The following is a 21,666-nucleotide window of genomic DNA, read 5'->3' on the forward strand; positions in this document are numbered from 1 at the left end:
CTCTTAAGTTTGTTTTTTTATCCAAAGACATCCCATGTTAAGTTGTATTCAAACATCATGTGCCATCTCCTCTCACGTATATTTGTGAACCAAACAAATCGGTGCTGATGTGCGCCAGCGACAAGATCAAGATTTTTTAGCCTCAGACTGGGTGTTAACAGTCATCTCACATCCATGAATATCAGTGTTTAACACGGCCGCTCCGTCTCTGAAGCAAGAATACATCTCATTCATTACAGATAACAGCTATGTGAAGTTATCGGGTGATTAACTTGATAACAAAATGAAATCCAGTCAGGGGTCTGCCTCAGTGTTGGTAATACGATACGCTCTGCTCCTATGATCACTTCCTCAGTGGGAAACGATAGGTCAGCCAGCGAAGAAGTCTGTAGAAGTCCCTCCTGTCTCCTGTGTTTCTCCGATGCAGGATGTGGCATGTTAGTGGGGTCATTTTTGTTAAGTGTTTTCTTTTTCCTTTCCTGCCATACTCCATTTCATGTGTATTTACTGTGTTATTTCCATACACATCAGGTATTCTCCTGTATATGTGTGATTATTGGTCATGTATCATTGGCTGAGTGTGCCTAACAACGGCAAGAGTGCTCTGTTCGCCCTCAGACCTGTATATGCCTGTACATCCCATGTGCAACGACCACTGTATTGCTTTTGATGTGTCTCCTCCTTTGTGACTGTCACTGAGACCGGCTTTTCGCCAACCTTGACCCTTTTTTGCAAATCTACATCTTGTGACAACATTAAGAAGGAGTTGTCACGCTTTAATCAACTAAATGAAAAAAAAAAATAGAAAAATTTGCTCCGGCATCAGCCCTTTTTTAAAGACGTAGCTCGCAATCTTTTGGTAAAACCTCCCTATGGGCATTTGGACAAGTGCGTTTCAAAACTTAAATCACTGTAATTCCATTGCAGCTTCAGTTTTTCAAGAGTAAAGACTTCACTACAGTTAGCCACAATCCCACCTATCACCCACCACCCTCCCAGACCTGAACGCGCTCTCCCTTTCCCGCCCTATATTTGGACCTTACTCACAGTCACAATGCACTGCACTGCCCCCTGCGGGACTGGCGGGCGGCCTAAACGTCTGTAGTCTATCCAGGAGTGCTGTCGATCTCTAATCTGTGGTATTGCATGTCTCGGGCAGGCAAGCGGGGGCGTCGCAGCAGTGCAGGATCACTAGACAGCAATATGGAAGTAAGTTGGAAGCAGCTGGTATCCAAGCTACTCTCTATGTGATGATGTGCACTGTGAAAACACACCATTTATTTTTTGGTCTTACACCTCCTTTGCTTCATAGACTCAGTCCATTTGTTTGGATCATTTATTTTTCCTTCCTGGGATGCCTTATAACCTGCTTGCCTCAGTTAGTGTGCATGCATGGGTTGCCTGCCTCTGATCCTGCCCCTTTGTGGAAGCCAGAGATCTCCTGTTTTGGTCATGTTATATGACCAATATACACTTTTATCTTCAAACAAGCATGACTCTACTAATCCCCTCCTCTGATCCCTCCCCTTGTCGCCTGTCTCTGTCTTTCATTCAATCACATCCAAGCGGTTTTCATTTGGTTCTTCCTCTCTGTGGCAGGGTTGTAGCTCTGTGAGACACTAGGAAACTGTACACCTCCTGCAGCCCCTCCTTCTGTCCGGGTCTTTCTTTTTTTCCCCTTATCCACAACTTCTCTTTAATGTTGTAAGGTTCAGGGAGGAACGTAGCCTTCACAGTCAGAGAGGTCTGCCGATGGGCTTCACAAGGACTTCTAAAGATGTGGATTTCATTCATTCATCTTTCCCTCATTCCATGTGTCCATGAGTCCATGTGTTGGGTTGAAGTCTGGGACCCTGAAAATTTCATTCTGCTGTCAAAGACGTCATACGGTCTCTCTCCAGTCTTAGATGAAGCATGTGCCACAGGAAACGCTTTATTAGGAGAATTCGTACCTGGATAGTGAGCAGTGTCGGACCCAGAAAAAGAGGGGGAAAGTGTCCAGGCCTGTTGTGAAGTCTGCACAAAAGAGCTTAGTTCCTCCTGCCTTCTGACTTCTAGTTGAATGTGTGGATGACGAGTTTGCCTGTCACATCCTCTGCATGTGGAAACTATGCCTCCATTGATTATAACAAGTTGCATGTGTGACTCTTTAGAGGGTTTGGCACACTGACTGCAATGAAGATGAAATGTTGTCTTTTCTTCCCCTGTTAATGTCATTATTTATGCTCTTAATGGTGTTTATACAATTACTCTTGTTACAGATATACGGTTTCAAGCCAGTTAGCTCCTTTGAACAGAGGCTTCCTTCATCTTGAAGCTGAAATATTCCTAGCGTCGCTGCTGCCTACCATGAAAACATTTTTAGTTTCTCATTTGCATGCCCTATAACATTTTGCTACTTGTTTATCTGAAATAAGAAAACTGTGAGTTCATCCTGCTGGTGCCTTGTAGCTGCAGTTTAGTAGCTGTCGTGCACAGTGTCTCACGGACGTGCTGTCGCCTTTTTTCCCGCCTGCAGGGGTCCATCATTAGCAGTCCACACACGCGCCGGAGAGCCACCACGCCACGTGAGGGCGCACCCCGCGGCCATCCCTCCATCCCTAACTCAGCATCGACCTCCATCCTTGGGTCGCTCTTTGGCAGCAAGCGAGGCAAACCGTCATCCCAGGGCCACCCTCCTTTCCCTCCGCCCGGTCACCCCACCCTCATATCCCACAAGCCCCACCCGACCAACCTGCACCACACAGCACAGGTAGCACACCCAGGGCAGGCCCAGCAGCACGGTCACCATTCCCACTACTGCCAAGTCCCACAGAACCCACCGCCTTACCACCACCACCACCACTACCACCCCCCTCCCCACACGCAGTACCACCAGCACCCGGCCTACTCCTCACATGCACACCAACACGGCCATTCACAGCACAGCCATTACAGCCAGCATTCCCATCACGCCTCACACTCCCAGCCTGCTCCCCACCACCACAGTCAGCAAGCGGGTTCGGTACCTGGCGGACCCAAACCCAAACACAGTGGCATCAGCACCGTAGTGTGATGCTCCTAATGCAGAGAGGAGAAGCGAGGAGGGGACTTGATGAAGGAGGGACAATTGCTTACACCAAAGGGACTGACAGCATAACTCTATGGCCTGTCCACTGTGTTTTACTGCTGCTGTGATGGAAACACACGCAGTCACCTTTTTCACCTCCAGGTCCAACTAATATGCAGGATGGAAATCGGACTCAAATCTTCCACCAGGGGCCTTTTACTAGTTTGCCTGATCATGGGCCTGGCCCCGTCAGGGTTTCGTGTGGGGGGGAGGGGGTTCTGTACAGGAAGATGCTCTATGTTTTCCACACACACACACACACAGACACACACACCGTTTGGCCGCGACGGCTGCAGAGAAAATGTGTTTTCTCATCGAGGCCGCTCCCTACTCCTCCATTCCCTCAATAACCTGTCTTACCTTCACATAATCAGGAGGAAAGACGACCTGAGACGAGAACGCGGCTGACTGTTTTCTCTGTCACAGCGATGGCGTCGTTTCCCCGCGCACAGCCCCTCCGGAAGTCAACTTACAACTCTTTGGTTTGCAGATCCTCACCATCATATGAATGCAATTTGTCGTCGCCTCCCGTAGAAGCTCATACGTAGTGAAGATATAATCATTTCACACTAACTCAAATCAAAGGAGAGGTTAAACAACTGAGGTGACCGTCTCAGTCATTGTAGTTCTAGTGCTGTATTTACTGTAGATGACAGCTATATGTGTTGTCTCCTAGCTCTCATAAATAAATGTGCCAATTATTAATGCATAATCTATTTAGTCAAGACTTCATGTACAGTATATTGTGCGTAAAGTAATTTGTAAGATTATACTTACAATTATTATTATCAGCAAAAATGAATTCTATCAGTATTATACTGACTCTGTGGTAACAGGATGTAGATCTGAAAGGAGTGAATTCCCCATTCAGTCCGGCCTATAATCTATTTTTGCCTTTCGAATGGATCAGGAGGATGGATGGCAGCTGTTGCATATGGGCCTCAAAACGCTGTGCTGTGTGTCGCGGCTGAAGCCTCAAAGCAGACTTTTCCTGTCAACTCTCTGGAACGATAAACGGGGCTGGTTGGTTGTTTTAATCTCAGTTTACTACTCATACTGTGGCTGCTTGAACTGTAAAAAGTAATGTAGATAAAGAGTAAGAGGACAATAAACGGACCCTCAGAAGGCGTTGAACATGTCAAGTCTGTTGCCTTTAACGTATGTGACAGCTGCACGTCTCGACTCCTCAAATTAAAAACACAGAAATTTGAAATCTTCTTTTGCCTTGTTTAGTAAGTTTTTGTTTAAGTCGCCGACGAGGTTTGGTGAGTTAATAAAATCAGTTCTTACACAGTAAAGTATTTTTTTCATCTTTTTTCTATCATACGTGCAATATCTTTGTACTGATTTTGTACATCCAGAACAAGGTGTCCCTCCAATTTGTGCTTTTTTTTTTCTTTTCTTTTTTTTTTCCCATGTTGCGTCATTATTTATTTATATTTTTTTTTGTTTTCGACCCCTGTCAGAGTCGTTCTCTGTAAATTAATGTGTGGCTGTCCTCGTGGTCTTATGAGAGGTACAGACTCGGAGTTCAGTGGAATGTCTAGTGAGTGATTTTTTGCATGTAATGTTATTAATGTGAGGCTATCCTCTGCACATTGTATAACGAATCAGTGTTACCATAGCAAGTTTAAGTGCAATCATGTTCAGAAAAATGCAGACTTGTACTGAGAGTGAAAGTCTGTTTTCTTTCTTTTTCTTTTTTGTCCAGGATGAGATTCAGGTGAAAAAATAACTTTTGTTTTTTTCCATTTAAGAATATATAAATACTTACTTACACAGTTCACAGTGGAAAGAGGAATGTGTGTATATATTTTAATAAAAGGAATATGCTTCTCTTTGGGCTGAACAGAAATATTTTGCTGGATAAGCACATATGGAAGAACACTTTCATTTTTTCAGGAAATGCAAATATATTCAACAAAATGCAAACTGAACAAAGGAACTGGGTATATGTAAAGAATAACTTTCTACGTTCTACAAATAAGAGTCTATTCTAGTGTGTAAATTAGTGACAGTAAACTGTTTGTCCCAATATTCAGGTTGTAAATGTATTTTAACATTCACAGATAAAAACCATCGCCATAAGTCAGGCTTACGCTCACACATCTCTCCTCATGTGAATGAACAAAAGGACGTTCGGACGACAGACATATCACATTTGGGACGTCGATGATCAGTTGAATGTGTCTTTCCATTGATTTCACATCTTTGCTATAATTCTGAAATCTTGGGATGATGTAAAACCGAGGAATCTGTTTTGTTCTGGTGTGTGTTGTAGTGCTTCAAATGTCTTCAGTCATTCTTTGTGAGAAGGTACCCCAACGATGCACTGCATGGATCATCATGTGTCCTATTCACTGTGAGCTGATGGGGGAGGGGGGGAGAAAAAAATCAGCCTATAAATTTTGACTTCTCGTTTGTTTCTTTTTTGGATCAATTTGGGGGAATTTCCCTGATGTTGATGTGTTCTTGTTGTTTCCATGTTTGGCTGGTAGTTGTTGCAGCTCAGCATGCATTTCATTAACAAAGCCATTGTGTAAATTACAAACATAAAGAACATTGCACTTCTGTTGCTGAGGGCTTTCATCGTGTAAATATGGGATTTTGATGTGCAAGCTGATGAACTGCTTGGAAGGAGACTTTGTCGTTATGAAGCTGTAAAGGGACCAAGACGGGGGTTACAAGAACTGTACATAATGTGTATATGATCAGTACTCTATTCTGATATCTGCAGTCAAGATCAGGATGTATATACATCGCCACCTCGTAGATGGATCAGAGGGGTGATATATGAACATATCGATTGTCTCTGCCTCCAGCTGTCTTGAACTGACATTTGCTGTAGAAAATCAAAAACAGACTGTTAGAAAGTCCGCTGCCATTTACACCCAGCTCTCTTTTCATACATGCACCTCCCCTACCATATACACACACACACACACACACACACAAACAGACGGACACACACACACATCCAGCTGCAAGCTGTTCAGTCTGGCGCGAGACACATTTTAAAAAAGGAAAAGACAAGAATGGCCTCATTTATATGTGCATTCTGTTTGTACAGTGAGTAGTGAGTCAGTAAGACCCCAGTTATTGTAAAACTTCAACTGTGACAATGTTGAGAACGCAAAATAAACGAATATATGACTTATGGTACGCATGTGTTGTTTTTGTTTTATTGAGCACCAGGTCTGTCAGTGTGAATCAAACAAAACTCTTCCTTTTCCATGTTCTTTATATAATGCTTTTCACATTAGTGCCTCATCTCTAGGCTCTGGTATCTTCCCCCTCCAGGCTCCTACATGACTTCCCACTAGTGTGGCAGCATTTCCACTAGAGGGCATGCATCAAAGTGCTATAAAGTGAAAAGGGAAATCTGTACCGTGACACCACCTATGGGTGAAAAGTGTACCTGCTACAGAGCTCCTCGTAGGATCATGAGTGCAAATGATTGTTGACACTCTTACCTCTCAGCTTAAAATCTGTTTTTCTTTGTAGTTTTTTCTTGGATCACTGGTTATGTCCAACCTTCTTTGCAGCTCAGAGTTTTCTCTTTGGCCTCCAGCTCATTCAGAATTTGTCTTTCAGAATATATCATAGATAAACTAAAGCGGCTCTTTCCCCCAGCTATATTTTTGCACTGAAGTGCCCCCTGTGCGCCGCAGTGGATGTCAGTAATGAACACTGTGTGGGAGAGCTTCAGATAGCCCCCCTCCGCTCTTCCTAATAGATTAACTCTTATCTCTTTTAAGCAGATGGATTCCCTTCATGTCAAATGCATCATAAGTATGCAGTGTTATTGGTGCGCTCCTCGCACTGACGTCGCTGTTTTTGGGCGTGTGATTATTCAGGGTTTAATAACACGTCAGTTAGAGAACAGGGACTCTGTCGGCTCAGAGGAACTTTTGAAATGCTCTCACGCTCGAATGCAACATTGGATTCAAACAGTGGATAGATAATGATATGTGAAGGATGACCGGCAACACAAGAAGTAACTTCCAAGTTGGCTTGACTTGAAAAGGTTTGTTGTCTTTTTTTGTCATAAAAAGAGCAGTTTTACATCCACTGTGTCATTTTGCTAAATCAGAATATTTTTTGTTTATTACAGCTACTATTACAGACTGTGAGTGTTTGTTGCTTAAAGGTTAAAAGTTTAACCAAAAATGAAAGTTCAGTCATTATCTGTAGTCCCCAAAACATTTCTGGAGCTTTGCAGCATTCTCCTAAACAACTGAAGATAGAGGTGGGCACTGAGAAAAAAAGAGAAAACATTAAATGGCTCCATAGCCTACAACTTGTCCTGCATAATCCAAGTTTCTCGAAGCCTTATTTGACCCCTTGACCCGCAGTTGAGCCTGGCACCACTTCAGACGGGATGCCTTCTGCTTATCGGCTACAGTGAAGATTTTGGCTTTATAAAGGTCATAAATAACATCTTTTGAATTCAATTTGGGATCTTTGGGCTTCTGGAGACTTTTAGTACGTGGGCCAAGCTGTATGGAGCCATTTTATATGCTGCATTGCTGTTTTTGCTGTGAATCTCAAGAAATGTTTTGTGGACTACAAAACTTCACCTGAATTTCCATAGGCACGAGGGTGAGAAGATATTAACAACATTTGAATTTTCAGGTGACCTTATCCTTTAATGTTCAACGTGTCCTGATACACAGCTTCATGGACTATGTCTTGTTTACTTGAATACTGCACTGTAAGCATCTTATAAAACATCCTCTCTGTTCCTACTATTATGTAAGCTGGAAATAACAGCGCCAAGAGGGAATAATCTTTTACTTATCCCGCAGGATGCTCTCCTGTATAAGCTTGGCTGCTCTCCTTTGCTTGGCCCCATCAAGTGCAGTCACTCCTGGTCAGCCCTGCCTGTGCTCAGCCCTCCTGCCTGCTGGCCTCAAAGTGAACTGCAGCTCATTAAGCCTCATGGAGATGACTCATCTGCCCTCAGACACCGCGGAGCTCCATGTGCAGGACAACCGGCTCACCTCGGTGACCCCAGGCCTGTTTGACCGACTCACCGCACTGAAAAAGGTCTCCCTATATGGGAATCCCTTCCACTGTGACTGCAGGATCCAATACCTGAGGAGCTGGCTGCTAAAGAACCGGGCTATCGTCTCCAGGGAGCCCACCTGTGCCAGCCCGAGCTCTGTGGCTCTGAAAGCCATCACCGAACTGAGTGACGACTTCTTTTCTTCCTGTGCCCTCACAGGATGCACTAATGGGACTTATAACGCCATAATGGGAGTGTTGCTCTGCTGCATTGTTGTTCTGCTTCTGTTGTGTTTGAGACTGTCCAAAGTGTCCACCATCACCTTGTACATAGATGAGAGACATTCAGATTTGGAAGCTGACTCTTTGCGCTTACAGAGGCCCAAACGCAGGAGGAGGCTGCACACCGGGCCGTCAGAGGTCTCCGATTCTTTCCCTTGTACAGAGGATCTAGAAAAGCCACTTATGCCACATAACATGGAGTTACTGCCGCAGGTACTAGATGTGCTGCACAATAAGCACAATATAAAGATAAACCTTTCTGAGCGGCGTCTTTCTCTACTACAGAGGAATAACAAATACACTACAAGTGACAAACAGAGTTGAGGTCAGTAACAAGGCAGCACAACAGATTGCTTTGTTTTGTTTTTTTCCCCCAATAAAGTTGTTTTTAACACTTTTCAACACTTCTTCTGGGTGACTGCTTTTTTTTAATCTTACACTACAACCTAATTATATTCAGGGAATCGTTACTCATTCAGGCGTGGAATGCACCAGATAAAATGATGAAGAAAAATCTAATTGAAAAGTGTGGTTTGCTGTACACTGCATGTCATAACGCGCTATAGTGTAGCAAGAAATAATGTTAAAATAATGTGCTAATACACTTACATTAGAACATTTGAGTTCTGAGAACTATTTTGGCTGCTGATTGCATTGAAAATGACCAAATTGAAAATGCCTAGATACTCATCAGTCTATCCTTGTGTCATAAAGACAAATCTGCACTCTGTTGTCTGTTACAGATGCTTAAAGGGGCAATGTGTCGTTTAGGAGAAGAAACTCACAATTTGAGTATTTATAATATTAATGAGGTACTAATACAACCTCAGAAATATTTATTTTTCCTTAATTGAATAAACAATCTGTTCTTGTAAGAAAATAAGGTCCCCAAACACTGTTTGAAGCTAGAAAGGTGGCTGGGTCCGCCACAGATAAACAAAGTAAAACAGTACAAAATTGGGTCAGTTTGTTTATTCAGTCTGTTTAGGGCGTAAAAAAAAAAAAAAGAAATCAGTCAATGAAGGTCTTTTTTGTCCTCTGATAAAGATTTCTTCCCCAAAGCCACATAGTGCACCTTTAATTTTAACAAACTGTGGCTCATTTTTGATGGAAAAAACAAAACTTTGCAAAGCATGTGCAACTATTTCTTATATTTCCTTAAGTTACAGTATTTACAATGAGTAAATGACTACAAATGATCAAATATTGCGCCGTAAGAGCGTTCGATTGGCATTGTACTTGTATCTAAATAAATGTCTCGTTAGCTTTGCCTCCAGAGTTAAAATCTTAAAGCATAAAAATGAGTTTCTACGTCATAATAAACAGGTTATGGCAGGAAGGTATGGTAACATTTAACAAAGATGAAAGTTTCTGATCTGTGCAAATACTGGTCAAGGCTCTCACAACTAGACAAAATGCAGACAGACAGACAGTACTATTAGAGGACAATATTGCACATCAAACGGTTGTTTTCTTTTCTTTTTTACAGTACAAGTATTACTCTTATATTCATGCATAGATTTTCCAGGATAAATGGGTAAACAAATGACTACAAATGCAATAATAAAAGTCACCTCGAGAATAAAGGTCAAATGTTATCTGATGCTTCTTAAAAACACTTCTCAATTTCTGTAATAAATATAGGATGATTTCAGGATTTGTAATTATCTAAAACATTACTATCATCTAAAAAAATACTTAGTAATAAGGTCAAATAAGGCTGTTCGACACTTTTCCTTAATGAAAAACAGGTAATTTAAGACTATCACAAAAAACAATATAAAAAGAGCGGTTGACAGTAACGGTTACATGATTCATTTTCTCTAAAGTTTGTCTGAATGTTGAAAGTTTAAAACGTGACCCATGTGTCGTCAATGCCCTGTCGGGTGGTTAAACAATGTCCACAGTGTTAGGCTCCTACAGGTTTATGCATTAAGTGGTATACACAGTTTAATGCTTCCACTCCCTCCCTTCCCTCTACAAGCACCCGCACAAAACCTGTTGGCTCAAAACTCTACTGAGGCACAAACTTCTCCTGCTCAAAGATGAGGTCGACAGCATCGGCCACATCATGCACAATGAAGCCCGGCTCCACCAGCCCGGGGTCGAATCTGAAGTCCCTGTGCCCGTGGAACACAGTCTCTTTGATGCAGTGGTTTGCGTCAGACGGCACCTCTGCGTTGGGGTTGTACACCCCAGTGCAGACTAGGACAGACTTACAGGAAGTGGCAGAGGGCAGCGCCAGCTCGCTCTCCAGCAAATTGTCGATCTCCTCCTCCTGGGGCACGGCGGTGGTGGACCCTGTGGCGGCCACCATCTTAGCAATGGCTTTGGGGTTCTTCCTGGCAACTCTCTCCTCCAGGTAGCGGTTGTACAGATTGGCGCCGTAGATGTCCGTCATAAGGTTGTCTCTGAGAGTGCAGAGGGGGAAGAGATCGCTCAGAGTCCGCACAAAACTGGTACTTGTATGTGCATGAAAGTGCTCATTTTCTGCTGCGTTCAAGGAGCAATTAGAGCAATCACATAGTGCTGACACACAAACGCAGAGCAGCTGTACTAGCACGACAGCAGCAACAGTGGTGATAAAAAAGTTGAAGTGAAACATGCAATGTGTGACATGTTCACTAACACGCTTGTGGGTAACTGAGAGGAAGGAGTTCTGTATTTTCACATGATTTTTCTCACCAGATTACTGAGCAACACCTCAGGTATTCAGTTGGATAAAACTGCAAACCTTAATTAAAATGTGAGCCAACACACTTTCCATTAACTGGCAAATACAAGTTATAAACCTCGGTTTCACTATGCAGTTCTGTCGGACATCAGAAAAGGAAGGCTAACTGGTGATCCAGTCAGGCTGGCAGCCTGGCACCATTTCTGTCTGCTTTCACGTCTCTATTACAGACTTAATGACTGAAAAAACACGTTTTGTCCCGTGTTGTTGTTATTTGCGACTCTGAGAAAAAACCGGAAACGATCAAGTCGTCTTTGCAGCAGCGGCGGAAACAATAACACCACTTGGAAGACTAAAAGGTGAGAAAGTTGCCTGTTGCCACTTTAACTACATTTGCAATACGGACAACAACCTTGGTGTCTTACCCTATCGCATAAAGGGAAGTGACGGGAAGTTTCCATTGCCTCTGCATGGCCTGGCTTCTGATGAGGTACTCTGCAAAGTGGTAGGTCAGCTCGCTGGGTTTCCCCATGAGAGCGTCGTACTTCAGGTCTTTGCCGGTTATCTTCTTAAAGATGTTCTCGAGGCACACAAGAAATGTCCCATGGCCAAACCTGAGACAAACAGTGGAAGACAGAGGACACTGTGCTGTAGCTGCTAATGTTAATAAATGAAATCCTTCTTTTAAGTCTTCTGTGACAGTGCTGATTTTTAAAGATTACCGTGGAGAATGTGCCTCGGCCATCCACATGAGGTCCATGTTGCAGGCCAGCAGGGGGAGGTGAGGATTACTTTGGGTGTTGTGCACGCTGCCGAGGTTACCGTTGGTCAGCAAAACGTCAACTATCAGCTGCAGGTTGGTCTCCCATCGAATCGGCTCCCCGAACAGAATCACAGCTGTATGTGGAGTTCAAAGATTGACACAAAATCTTGTTGATGTCAATAACTCAACGCACAACTGAAGAGATGAAACCAGAGGTGAATGCTCTTACCTTCTACCTTCGGAAGGTTGCCAACAGGATTGGACTGAAATAAAAGAAGATACATTAAACACGTGCTGTTGTATTTAACTTAAAAACAGTCTGATGCTTCTTTAAGCAACAAATTTCTGCACCAGACTTCAATATCTCACCGGCAGTTTAGGTCTCCGGTTGTGATCCACCATGTCCAGCAACGGGAATGATTCCCTCAGCATGTCAATACTGACAACATTTTTAAAGCCCACACTAAAGACACAGTGTTAAGGACAAATGAAAGGCAGCATGTGGTTTAAATGGGTCACAAACAGGAAACACAACAAAGCAAAACTCAAGGATACTTTTTAGCAATTTCCAGGACCGGTCCCTGTCCTGACACCAGCACACACTTGTCATGAAACTTCTTAAACATCCTCAGAGGACTGTGGGACATGATGACTTGATCCTGTGTAATCTGGAAATAGATCAAGTGTTAGGAGGGGTTAATAACGCAAGTGAGAAGGGACACCATCCAGAATAAGGAACTAAATTACACATTCATAAAGCCTCTTTAACTATTTCTTTGATAACTCACAGGCACTCCCAGGATGTGAGACAGCTGGTCTGCCTTTGTCTGCCGGAGGCAATTCCCTGCATTTGTGACAAAAACAACCGGCACCAAAAACTGTCCCTGAGAGTCGACCAGCTTCTCAAACGACTTTTTTGCAGCAGGGATCGGCATCCTCCCCCGGACGAGCACGCCATCGATGTCGAACAACAGCCCGAAGCGTGGCTGTGGCTGTGGAAACAGACGCAGGTTCATCAGTCAAACTGACGGCAAGACATCAGAGGAAATGTGGAAAACAAGCAACACGAGAAGAAGAAAACAGAGGCGGGGTGATACTTTTTTTAAAATGATCAGACTTGGGGTGAAATGGTGATTCAGTAAATACCTAAAGGGGCTTTAAAGTGGCTGATAAATGTACTTTTTGAATGTGTCATGTCTGTTATAATATTGTTTCCACACACTGAGAGGGCGGACTCTACATTATGACATCACCATATGGGCCCTTTATTATTTTCTGCAACATACAGGGCAGCCATAGAGAAGCCATGGTGGGAAATCTGGTGACACAGCAGCTGTGCGTTGGGGTGTTTGGCTGCATTAACATCACGTTATCACAGCAGCTACTATAAGATCCTTGCTTTCTGGTGTTCCCTTCTGTTGCTGGGGCTCAGAGAGCAAACTAGGAACACAGTGTCTCAGCTATTGTTTATCTCAACAGGGGTTAAATACAGTATAAGCTACATCTGCTGCTGTTCTCCCTGATGCCAGCCCCCCCCCCCCCCTGCTGTTGTTTCCTCCTCCACATCTGAGAAAGTTGCATGCAACACTGTACGTATGCATTATAACTAAAAACCCCTCGGACACAGTTCAGTATAAAGTATCGCCTCGTCAACAAACACACAGTGCTCGCCTGAGCGCAGGGCGCAGCAACAGCTCCGACCGTACCTTGCTGTTAGAATGAGTTCCGCAAAACCCGCACCGAGAGCCGACAATCCCAGCTTTTCGTCTGGCTTGACGGTTACTCAGGGTGTGCAGGCTCCGGTAAAACGACAGGAGTCCCCTCATCTTATTTATGGTAAGAAAAAAAAAAAAAGAAAGAAAGAAAGAAGAGAAAGCAAATGGAGCCCGCAGGAAGCCTGAAGCCGGCTCGCTCCGGCCGCGCTGCCTGATGATCGGCTTGTTTTTTCCTCAGATGTTTTCTCGCGTATGATTTGACTGGGCGAGACCCGATGACGACATATGAGGAGTAGGAGGGTCTCCTGCTGCAGCTCAGCCGGAAGGAGCCGGAGAGCCGCATCTGCACCGCCGCAGCAACCCCCGCTGCCATTTTAGACAACCGAGGTGGAGCTTACCGAGCTTCTTGTGCGCAAAAGCTCCTCCGTGGATCAGCGCAGCGTCCACATCACCATCTCCTTCGCGCTCATCTGCGTTGTGTGTGATCACCGCTGTATGTGTGTGTATATGTGTGTTTCACGGTTGGAGGTTTGTTTGTAGCATGGCGCACAACATGGATCCCGACGTACCTTCTCCATTTTACCTTCAGGACGCAAAACCAGTTCGGTTGAGCCACTGGTGTGACACGCAGCGGTCTGCCCTCGTGTCCTGGATGTGCTTCAGGGTGGTTAAAGATGCTGCAAGGAAAGGAAATCTGACTCCTTCTCTCACAGGAGGAAGAATCCCAGTCCCAGCTTTTAACCAACACCCTGTTTTTTAAACAAAGAGTGGGTGCACACATATGTGATTGAATGGTAGGGATATGATAATAAACATGACTTTCTGAGGCATATTCACAAAAGAGCTAAATGTTTGCAGACCAAACACATTGTGGGCTTTTCACACTGTCCTTAACCCAGTGACCTTATTAGGCCCAGGCTAAGGAAAGTGGGCTGACCCCAACTTTAGCCAAAGGTTTGCTGGCCTGCTCTGAAGCAGGGTTATCCCCTGTGAATCTACTCAACATGGGGCTGAAGTAAACAGAGCAGACACAAAATTCTAGTAAAAGTGCAGGTCAACCCTGGGTTAACAATGTGTGTGTGAAAAGGGGCTAAATACCCAATGATCAACGCTTGGCTTAGGGCAAAGGATAGCCCCTGGACTGAGAATGCCTTTAAAAGGCAGCAGATCCCCTTCCAAGACTTAAAAAAACAAAAACAAAGCAAATGCAATGTTTTAAGAGCAAACACAGTATACTGTTAACCTACAGGTGTATACTGGACCTGGCAGTCTGCAGGATGGGGTCAAAAAATTATTTCCAAAAAAAAGGCAATGCCAGAAATAAATAAAGCCTAGCAGTCTGAGGAACAGTATTTGTAGGCCAGGGCGTCTCTGCAGCACTGCATTATAATCCTGTTTGTTACATTTTACCTTTATCAAAAAAAATTGCATATTGCACTTACGATTACATTTGGATTAATTGTGCGTCACTGCTGTAAAAGAAAAGGCATCAAAACACATCGACTGAAATCAGACAAAAGAAGTCCTCCCCGTGCTCCTCCAGCTTTATTGATAGTTTAAAATTACATTTCTATTTTCTAGGACTTCAGTTGCACTTTCCTTCCGACTTAAAAACTGAGTACAAGCAAATGGTATTTATACAGTAGTCTACTAAGTGATATTGTACAAAAATAACATTTTGATTTCTGTGAAAACATTTTTTCATTCCCAAATAACTCCTAATTCTGCTGTTCTGACAACTGTTCATGATGTTAAATTTTGCCAAGGTAACAAAAAAAAAATTCCAAAGCCATTTTAAAAGGAAAAGTCTACCTTGGACTACCAAGTGATATTTAAATTGTAAACAGATTTCTATAAAAGAACGTGTTTCTTTTATACCTCCAAAATTGTTTTTATATCTTAGCAATATAACATGTAGTTTGTTATTGCCCGCTTAGCTGCTTGCAGGGCTGAAATGCATCATGTTATGACCTGTTTCCATGTCTCACTCTCTTGGACAACTCATATCCCACTAAAACAAACCAAAATAACCATACATGGAAGTTCGGTTTCCATTTACTCCCTTCTTCTATCTCATTTTACTGAGGCTCTCTTCCACAAGCTCAGAGGTCCTATAGATTCCCGTATGTTACGTCCCATTTATTCATCTCTGATCACCAGTGGCTTGGAAAGGGGGGCTCTTTAACAAAGCATTATACATAAACACCGCTACCAAACTAAAACTTTTTGTATTGAATGCAGAAAGATATTTTTTTTCACCCCTTTCATTGTATAACATGTCAAGAGGCTCACTGGCCTGGGACTAGCCTCTGTTAGCCAAACGCTGGCCAGTGAAGAGGATTCAGAGAAAATAATACAACCAACCATCAATCTGAAAAAAGGAGGGGCAACAGAGGTTCACTGATTATGCGCTGGCTTCAATGGTGCATTCTTTTGCCAGGTGGCCTGGCTTTCCACAGTTGTAGCAGTTAGTCTCGTTGTTTTTACTGCATTGCACAGCAACGTGACCGATCTCGCCACACCTAGGGGACAAAGATGTTGTCAGTTTCTTAAGTTACAGGCAAGGTTATTGAAAGAAAAAAACAAAAAACAGCCACAGTGGCCTTCAAGCTAAATACAATAAGGGTCATTGTTTACCAACTGGACCATTCGTCAAGACTCACCTGTAACATTTCACCTTATCGCAAAGTTTCTGGATGTGGCCAAACCCACCACACGAGTAGCACTTCTGCTCGTTGGCGTGATCACAGTCACGGGCCATGTGGCCGGCTTTGCCACAAGTGTAGCACAGATGCTCCCTCTCCTTTTTGGGCTCCTTGCAGTCCCGGGAAATGTGACCACTCCTGTGGCAGTTGTAGCACGCTGAACAGAGCAAACAAAATACTACTGTTAAATGAAGGAATAAAAATAGCCGGCAGCATGGATATCAAAATGTTAATGGTAATAAATACCACTTCACAAAAATTAACTAAAATTGTAATAAATATAAATAAAATTGCCTTGCGCACCATCCTCAGTTTGGTCACAGTCCCTGGCCATGTGTCCTTGGTCTCCACACCGATAACAGAACAGCTCTGTAATGACACAGACGGATCAGTATGCAAAAACAAAAAGAAAGCTGCAATTTTTAGAAGAAAGGCCCTCCCCACGTGCTTCTCCTCAAATTAATGTGTTCCATGTGGAATTGTTTGCAGACACTACGGCTGCAACTAATTATTACTTTTGTTATCAATTAGTCTATAAAATGTAAAAATTAAAAAAAAGCTCATCACAATTTCCCACAACCCGATGGGAATACTTCAAACTGCTTCTCAGACTTTTCATTTACTACCATAAATTACAAAGAAAACAAAATATGTAACCCAGGTTATTGTGAGAACTATCTGATACTGGGTGTGGCCTGAATAATATATAGTACCCTTGCCTCTTCCTCGGCCCCTGTTGCCACGTCCACGTGAACCGCTGGCACTGGGGCAGTTCTTGATCCAGTGCCCCGAGCGGCCACATCCAAAGCACTCGCTGTTGCCGCCACACTCCATTATCTAAATAAAAACATCACACACATTAGCAAGCAAGTAATTTCAAAATAAAATTCTATAAACACACTTAGGAACTCACACCCACCGCCTACACTGGTTGCATTTAGCTTGTTTTTTTTTTGCATTTAATCTTACCAGGCTTTCATACCAAACACACAAAGGGAGGGAATTATTTTCCAACAGTGGATTGGGGGATATTATCTTGCCATGTGCCATCTTGATTTTCAACTTCGTTTGGTGGCAAAAACATCTTCTTTTGTGTAACCTAATTGTGCACCTGAACAGTATAATCATACATGTCACAGGCAGATCTTGAGAAGATATGGATGGCTTTTTAAGGTTCATTTTCTAAATTCTGGCACAAATTAGGTGCAGAAAGCTTCTCAGTACAATGGTAAAACATAAAAGCATCAAGATGGCACATTAATCTTGTACGGGAATCTGTTTAGACTTAGACATTTCCTAATATGCTGTATTAAAGCCCTGTGATCAATAAATGTGACATTGTCATTGATTTAGCCCTTTACACTGGTGCAAAACAGTAAATGAACAGCTGATTTGTGGTGCAGCCAGTGTACACAAGGTGTCCTGAGTTATGGGATCAAAAATTGCCTGATCATTGACATTAAATGAAAAACAATAAAAATGTTGTGGTATAAAAAATATCTGATGTGTACCATTTTAGATTATCATGTTTCAGTTTACATGGTTAACCATTCGTAAGAGTCAAATACTACACAACTCACACACCAGTACTGCAGGAGTCAGTTCAGCATGACTAGTGAGGGGGGGATCTAATCTACGATCAAGGAGGGGGGGTTCACTTTTTTTAGCTGCAGTCTATTATAATTGGCCACCACACTACAGCTACCTACTAAGCTAACTTACACGATTTCGTCAATGGGAACATGTTGTGAGGCCAAACTTCTGATTGCTGACGGTGCTAAAGACATCAAGTCAAGAAGAATGTGAGTTAATGAGTAATCAAGCTCCTCCTGATTGATACCTATAAAGACGACGCAGTAATCTCGGCAAAAAAAAAAACCAGGTAGTTAAAATGACCTATGTGTAAGATTTGAAAAGGCTAACGTGTTGCTCCTTCTTCTTATAACGGTAAAGAAAATGCCACCTGGCCTCAAATTATAGCCTGGGTTATATAAGTGCTACACGAGCCAAACACTCATTAAATATAACGGTTATCCAGTAACGTTAGCTTTCAGCTTATTTCCATCAGAGCACAGACGGCTGAGTTCAGGTCATTTCTCGATAACGTGTGCTAGTTTAATGCTACACGCCACTCGCTACTACAGAAACGGCCATGAAAGCATGCTGTTGGTTGTATGCTAGCTGAAGCTAATTGCAGAGGGCAGTCACATCCCATCGTGTTATTGTGATCTGCTAATATAACAAATCCGATGTCTAATAAATATTAAGGTGACTCGACTGGTTTTATAAGCACCCAGATGCGACATATTTTCTAGAAAGGGGCCTAAGCGACGTGTTTCAGCGGGTTTCTCCGCTTGCAAATACAGAATCAAATGCCAAAGGTTGAGGCTACGATAACGTTGGCCTAGTCACGTTGAAATCACTGCGCACTCGCGAGACACTGGTGCTGCTGGCTAGCACACGCTAGCTAGACCGCCTCACGATCACGACCAAGAAGCACGGTTCAGTCGACGACCGATCTCCTTTCGCCAGTAAGAAAGTATCGAGCTAACACTTATTGCGATTTAGGGTTACCGTAGATGGTTTCTGACGTGTATCGAAGCGAATATACCATAAAAACAGAATTTCCCGCGCAGGGCGCACACGGCAAAGTCGTTGTGACGGGCTAGATAACGGTAGCAGGCCCGGACTGTGAACCCGTTAGTACGAGCAGGCCAAACCAGCGCGTTTTTTACAAAAGGAAACAAAGCAAACATCAAATTTTCCGCTATAATCAGTGTTAACATGTCACATTTTAAAGCTCACAGATACATCAAATCTACTGATTACATGGATTGTAGTGCTGTTTTGTTGCTTACCTTGCTGGCTACCTAGCTATGTCAGTGTTTACGCCTCCTTCTTTGCGCTACATGCGGTGTGAGCAGGAGTTCCTGAATTGTCATTCACAGGATCCAGTAAAAATCTGCACGGTCATTGGCTACATAGTCTGGAAGCGGCCAATCAGACACGAGAAGGTCTGGACACCGCCTTTATTAATCAGCCAATCGTGGACACGGAACGGTCCCTTTTCCATAAATCGACTGTCCCCATTTTACCTACCTCATTGTTATCATTAAAGCGTCTTAAAATCAGAAATAATACAGAGAATACAGGTCCTACTCATAGCAATATGCTTAGGTTTATACTACAAATGGTACTACTTCTGCTACTAAAACCCAAATCATACTACTAATAATAATATAAATAATAATGATAATAACAATAGTCAATTTGCTTGACACGATTTTGCACTATTAGTTCAATTATACAACAATAGTGGTGGGTACTGTTTGTAAACTGCTATTGCCTGTAATCTGTTAATGAATTTAATGGCTCTTTCATAGTTTCTGTTTAATCTATTTTGATTTTGATAATTGCCTTTCTGATGTTTGCTTTTTGTTCCTATTTATATTTAGTGTTTCTGTTCATATCTATACGCAGCACACGCACAATTGCTTTCTTTCTTTTCTGATATTTTCTATCTATCTATCTATCTATCTATCTATCTATCTATCTATCTATTTCTTTTTCACTTTAATCACTTTAATCGACAATGCATGCGCTGTTGAAACCCCTGTACAGTTAAACTACCTCAGTTTGCACATCCTGTGGCATGACAGTAAGTAGTTCTGGTGTCTAGACTATCAATTCATTGCTGTTTGTGTTTCTCATCCTTAAGTTCTGTTCATACTCTTAAATTCTGGTTTTCATTTTCTTTTTATTGTATGTTTATCTATCTATCCATCCATCCATCCATCCATCCATCCATCCATCTTTTATTGGACTTCATATACTTATTACAATTTATTTTTTTAGGTTTCTTTACTTATCTCTACTTATTCTATTCTTTTGCTGCTGTAAAATCCAAATTTCAATCCCTGTGGGATCAATAAAGCACATATTATCTTATCTAACCTCTTCTTTAACCCCTCTCAGCTTCAACTTCCCTGACACATCTACACCTTTGATTAAATCAATGGCAGTGCCCACAGTGCCTACATGACTCAAATGCTTTGTTTACAATAATCAGTGCAATAGACTGTGTAGAGATGTCTGGTTCTCAGTAAATGCTACCACTGTTACTGGTTAAAAACTAACCACGCAGATGAAAATGTTGGTGTAAATATGTAGGTAAGTAAAGTAAAAATGCAATTTATAGTCTGTGAGAAACAGTGGCACGTCCGTTCATCAGGATTTTCTTTGACTCTGAGAAATCAAGCGCCTTCAAAATGTTTTCAATATAAGTCAAAATGATGAATCAATGTTTGCACTTGAAAATGACACATGAAATGACAGTTTCAACATAGACTCTGGAATCAGAATGAGAGTTTAAATTGGCTTTAACAATCTATGATCAAAATGAATTTGAATGTGTTTAAAACCGATAGTTTCACAAACACATCATGACTCTGAAGCAGAACCTCCTTGTCTAACGAGTCGGGACTGCACCATATTATGAATACAAGAGAAACTGATAGAGACAACAGTCCATGGGAGCTGCAAGCATCTCAGCTAACTGGCCTGAGTGCTCAGTCAGATCAATAAGTGGGAAACATGCATTCATCTCAGTCTTAAGGTGGCTTTGCCTGGAAAGCTCTCGGGTAGCAATTCTTATCTCCTTTGCTCTTTATTCTGCAGAGCACAACCTTTTAATACAAAACAGAGGAAAATATCACAACCTGTGGTGCGTAATTTTAAAATGATTAGGATATGTATCAGTATATTATCGCACGTTGACCGAAATACAGTGGTACAGTAGCGTGTGGGGTGGAGTACCTTAAAACCCTCCACAATGACAAAGCCCTGCCCTCATCTTCCCAGGAACAGGATTTGGCATTTCTGTTCTGTTGTCATTTGTTAGATGGAATATCTGTTAGAAAATGTCCTTTAAAAAAAATAGACTAAATTGTAAAGTTAGATGGTGGAATGATAATAAAACGGCTAAAACTGGAATATGAGATGGGTTTGTGATTTGGGTTTTCTAGCTCAAACTGTCTGCTGCTGCTGCTGCTTTATTGAAGCAATGTCTGCTGAACAAGACTCGCTGATGTTGACGAGGCTGTTTTATTCTCAGATGGTGTCAACTTCAGCTCGCTGAAAGGACCTAACTGTGATTAGGGTGCCTCAGGGGACCCAGACCGGGATGCCACGGAGATGTTGAACACATGGTGAGTGTGGAGGGTATGGTCTCACAGTTGTACTGTTTCAGGGAGTAGAAAAAGGGCCTAACTTGGCCTAATTAAAGCTTATGTTTAAACCTGTTTTGGTGTTTGAAATCATTTCAAATGCATTTCTGTCATTAAACCAATCTTCACCTTTGACTGCAGGTGCAACCATTTTTTTTTATGACTGTAGCCCACAGAAGTTGTGTT

General features: G+C 42.5%; 4 protein-coding genes across 7 annotated transcripts in view; 2 read left to right on the top strand and 2 right to left on the bottom strand.

Moving 5' to 3' along the window:
• Positions 1-6,271, top strand: part of LOC311265214 (IQ motif and SEC7 domain-containing protein 1-like) — a 96,830-nt gene extending 90,559 nt beyond the window's left edge. Inside the window, 3 exon segments of the mRNA XM_084366622.1 lie at positions 1,160-1,209; positions 2,519-2,822; positions 2,825-6,271. Of these exon segments, the coding sequence (XP_084222748.1) occupies positions 1,160-1,209; positions 2,519-2,822; positions 2,825-3,177 (707 nt within the window). The 3' untranslated portion in view covers positions 3,178-6,271.
• Positions 6,272-7,001: 730 nt separating this feature from the next.
• Positions 7,002-8,795, top strand: gp9 (glycoprotein IX platelet). Its single transcript, XM_084367556.1, has 2 exons — positions 7,002-7,136; positions 7,918-8,795. Exon 2 carries the CDS (start codon positions 7,919-7,921, stop codon positions 8,720-8,722), a length of 804 nt encoding a protein of 267 aa, XP_084223682.1. The 5' UTR covers positions 7,002-7,136; position 7,918; the 3' UTR covers positions 8,723-8,795.
• Positions 8,796-9,355: 560 nt separating this feature from the next.
• LOC311265661 (haloacid dehalogenase-like hydrolase domain-containing 5) lies at positions 9,356-13,845 on the bottom strand. Its single transcript, XM_084367554.1, has 8 exons — positions 13,542-13,845; positions 12,624-12,827; positions 12,391-12,503; positions 12,205-12,298; positions 12,065-12,098; positions 11,795-11,969; positions 11,498-11,686; positions 9,356-10,809 (listed from the first exon to the last, which is right to left on the bottom strand). Exons 1-8 carry the CDS (start codon positions 13,659-13,661, stop codon positions 10,413-10,415), a joined length of 1,326 nt encoding a protein of 441 aa, XP_084223680.1. The 5' UTR covers positions 13,662-13,845; the 3' UTR covers positions 9,356-10,412.
• Positions 13,846-15,073: 1,228 nt separating this feature from the next.
• Positions 15,074-19,219, bottom strand: cnbpa (CCHC-type zinc finger, nucleic acid binding protein a). 4 transcript variants are annotated; one of them, XM_084366821.1, is made up of 5 exons: positions 19,114-19,219; positions 16,975-17,092; positions 16,559-16,624; positions 16,214-16,412; positions 15,074-16,072 (listed from the first exon to the last, which is right to left on the bottom strand). In XM_084366821.1, the coding sequence occupies exons 2-5, from the start codon at positions 17,087-17,089 to the stop codon at positions 15,955-15,957; spliced, it is 498 nt and encodes a 165-aa protein (XP_084222947.1). In that variant the 5' UTR covers positions 17,090-17,092; positions 19,114-19,219; the 3' UTR covers positions 15,074-15,954. The 4 variants fall into 4 exon arrangements, with proteins under 4 accessions (XP_084222947.1, XP_084222945.1, XP_084222946.1 ...); XM_084366819.1 differs by having other exon boundaries at positions 16,550-16,624; XM_084366820.1 differs by having other exon boundaries at positions 16,969-17,092.
• Between the last annotated feature and the right edge of the window lie 2,447 nt (positions 19,220-21,666).

This window comes from Pagrus pagrus (assembly GCF_965226575.1).
Source record: "Pagrus pagrus genome assembly, chromosome: 11".
NCBI lineage: Eukaryota > Metazoa > Chordata > Actinopteri > Spariformes > Sparidae > Pagrus > Pagrus pagrus.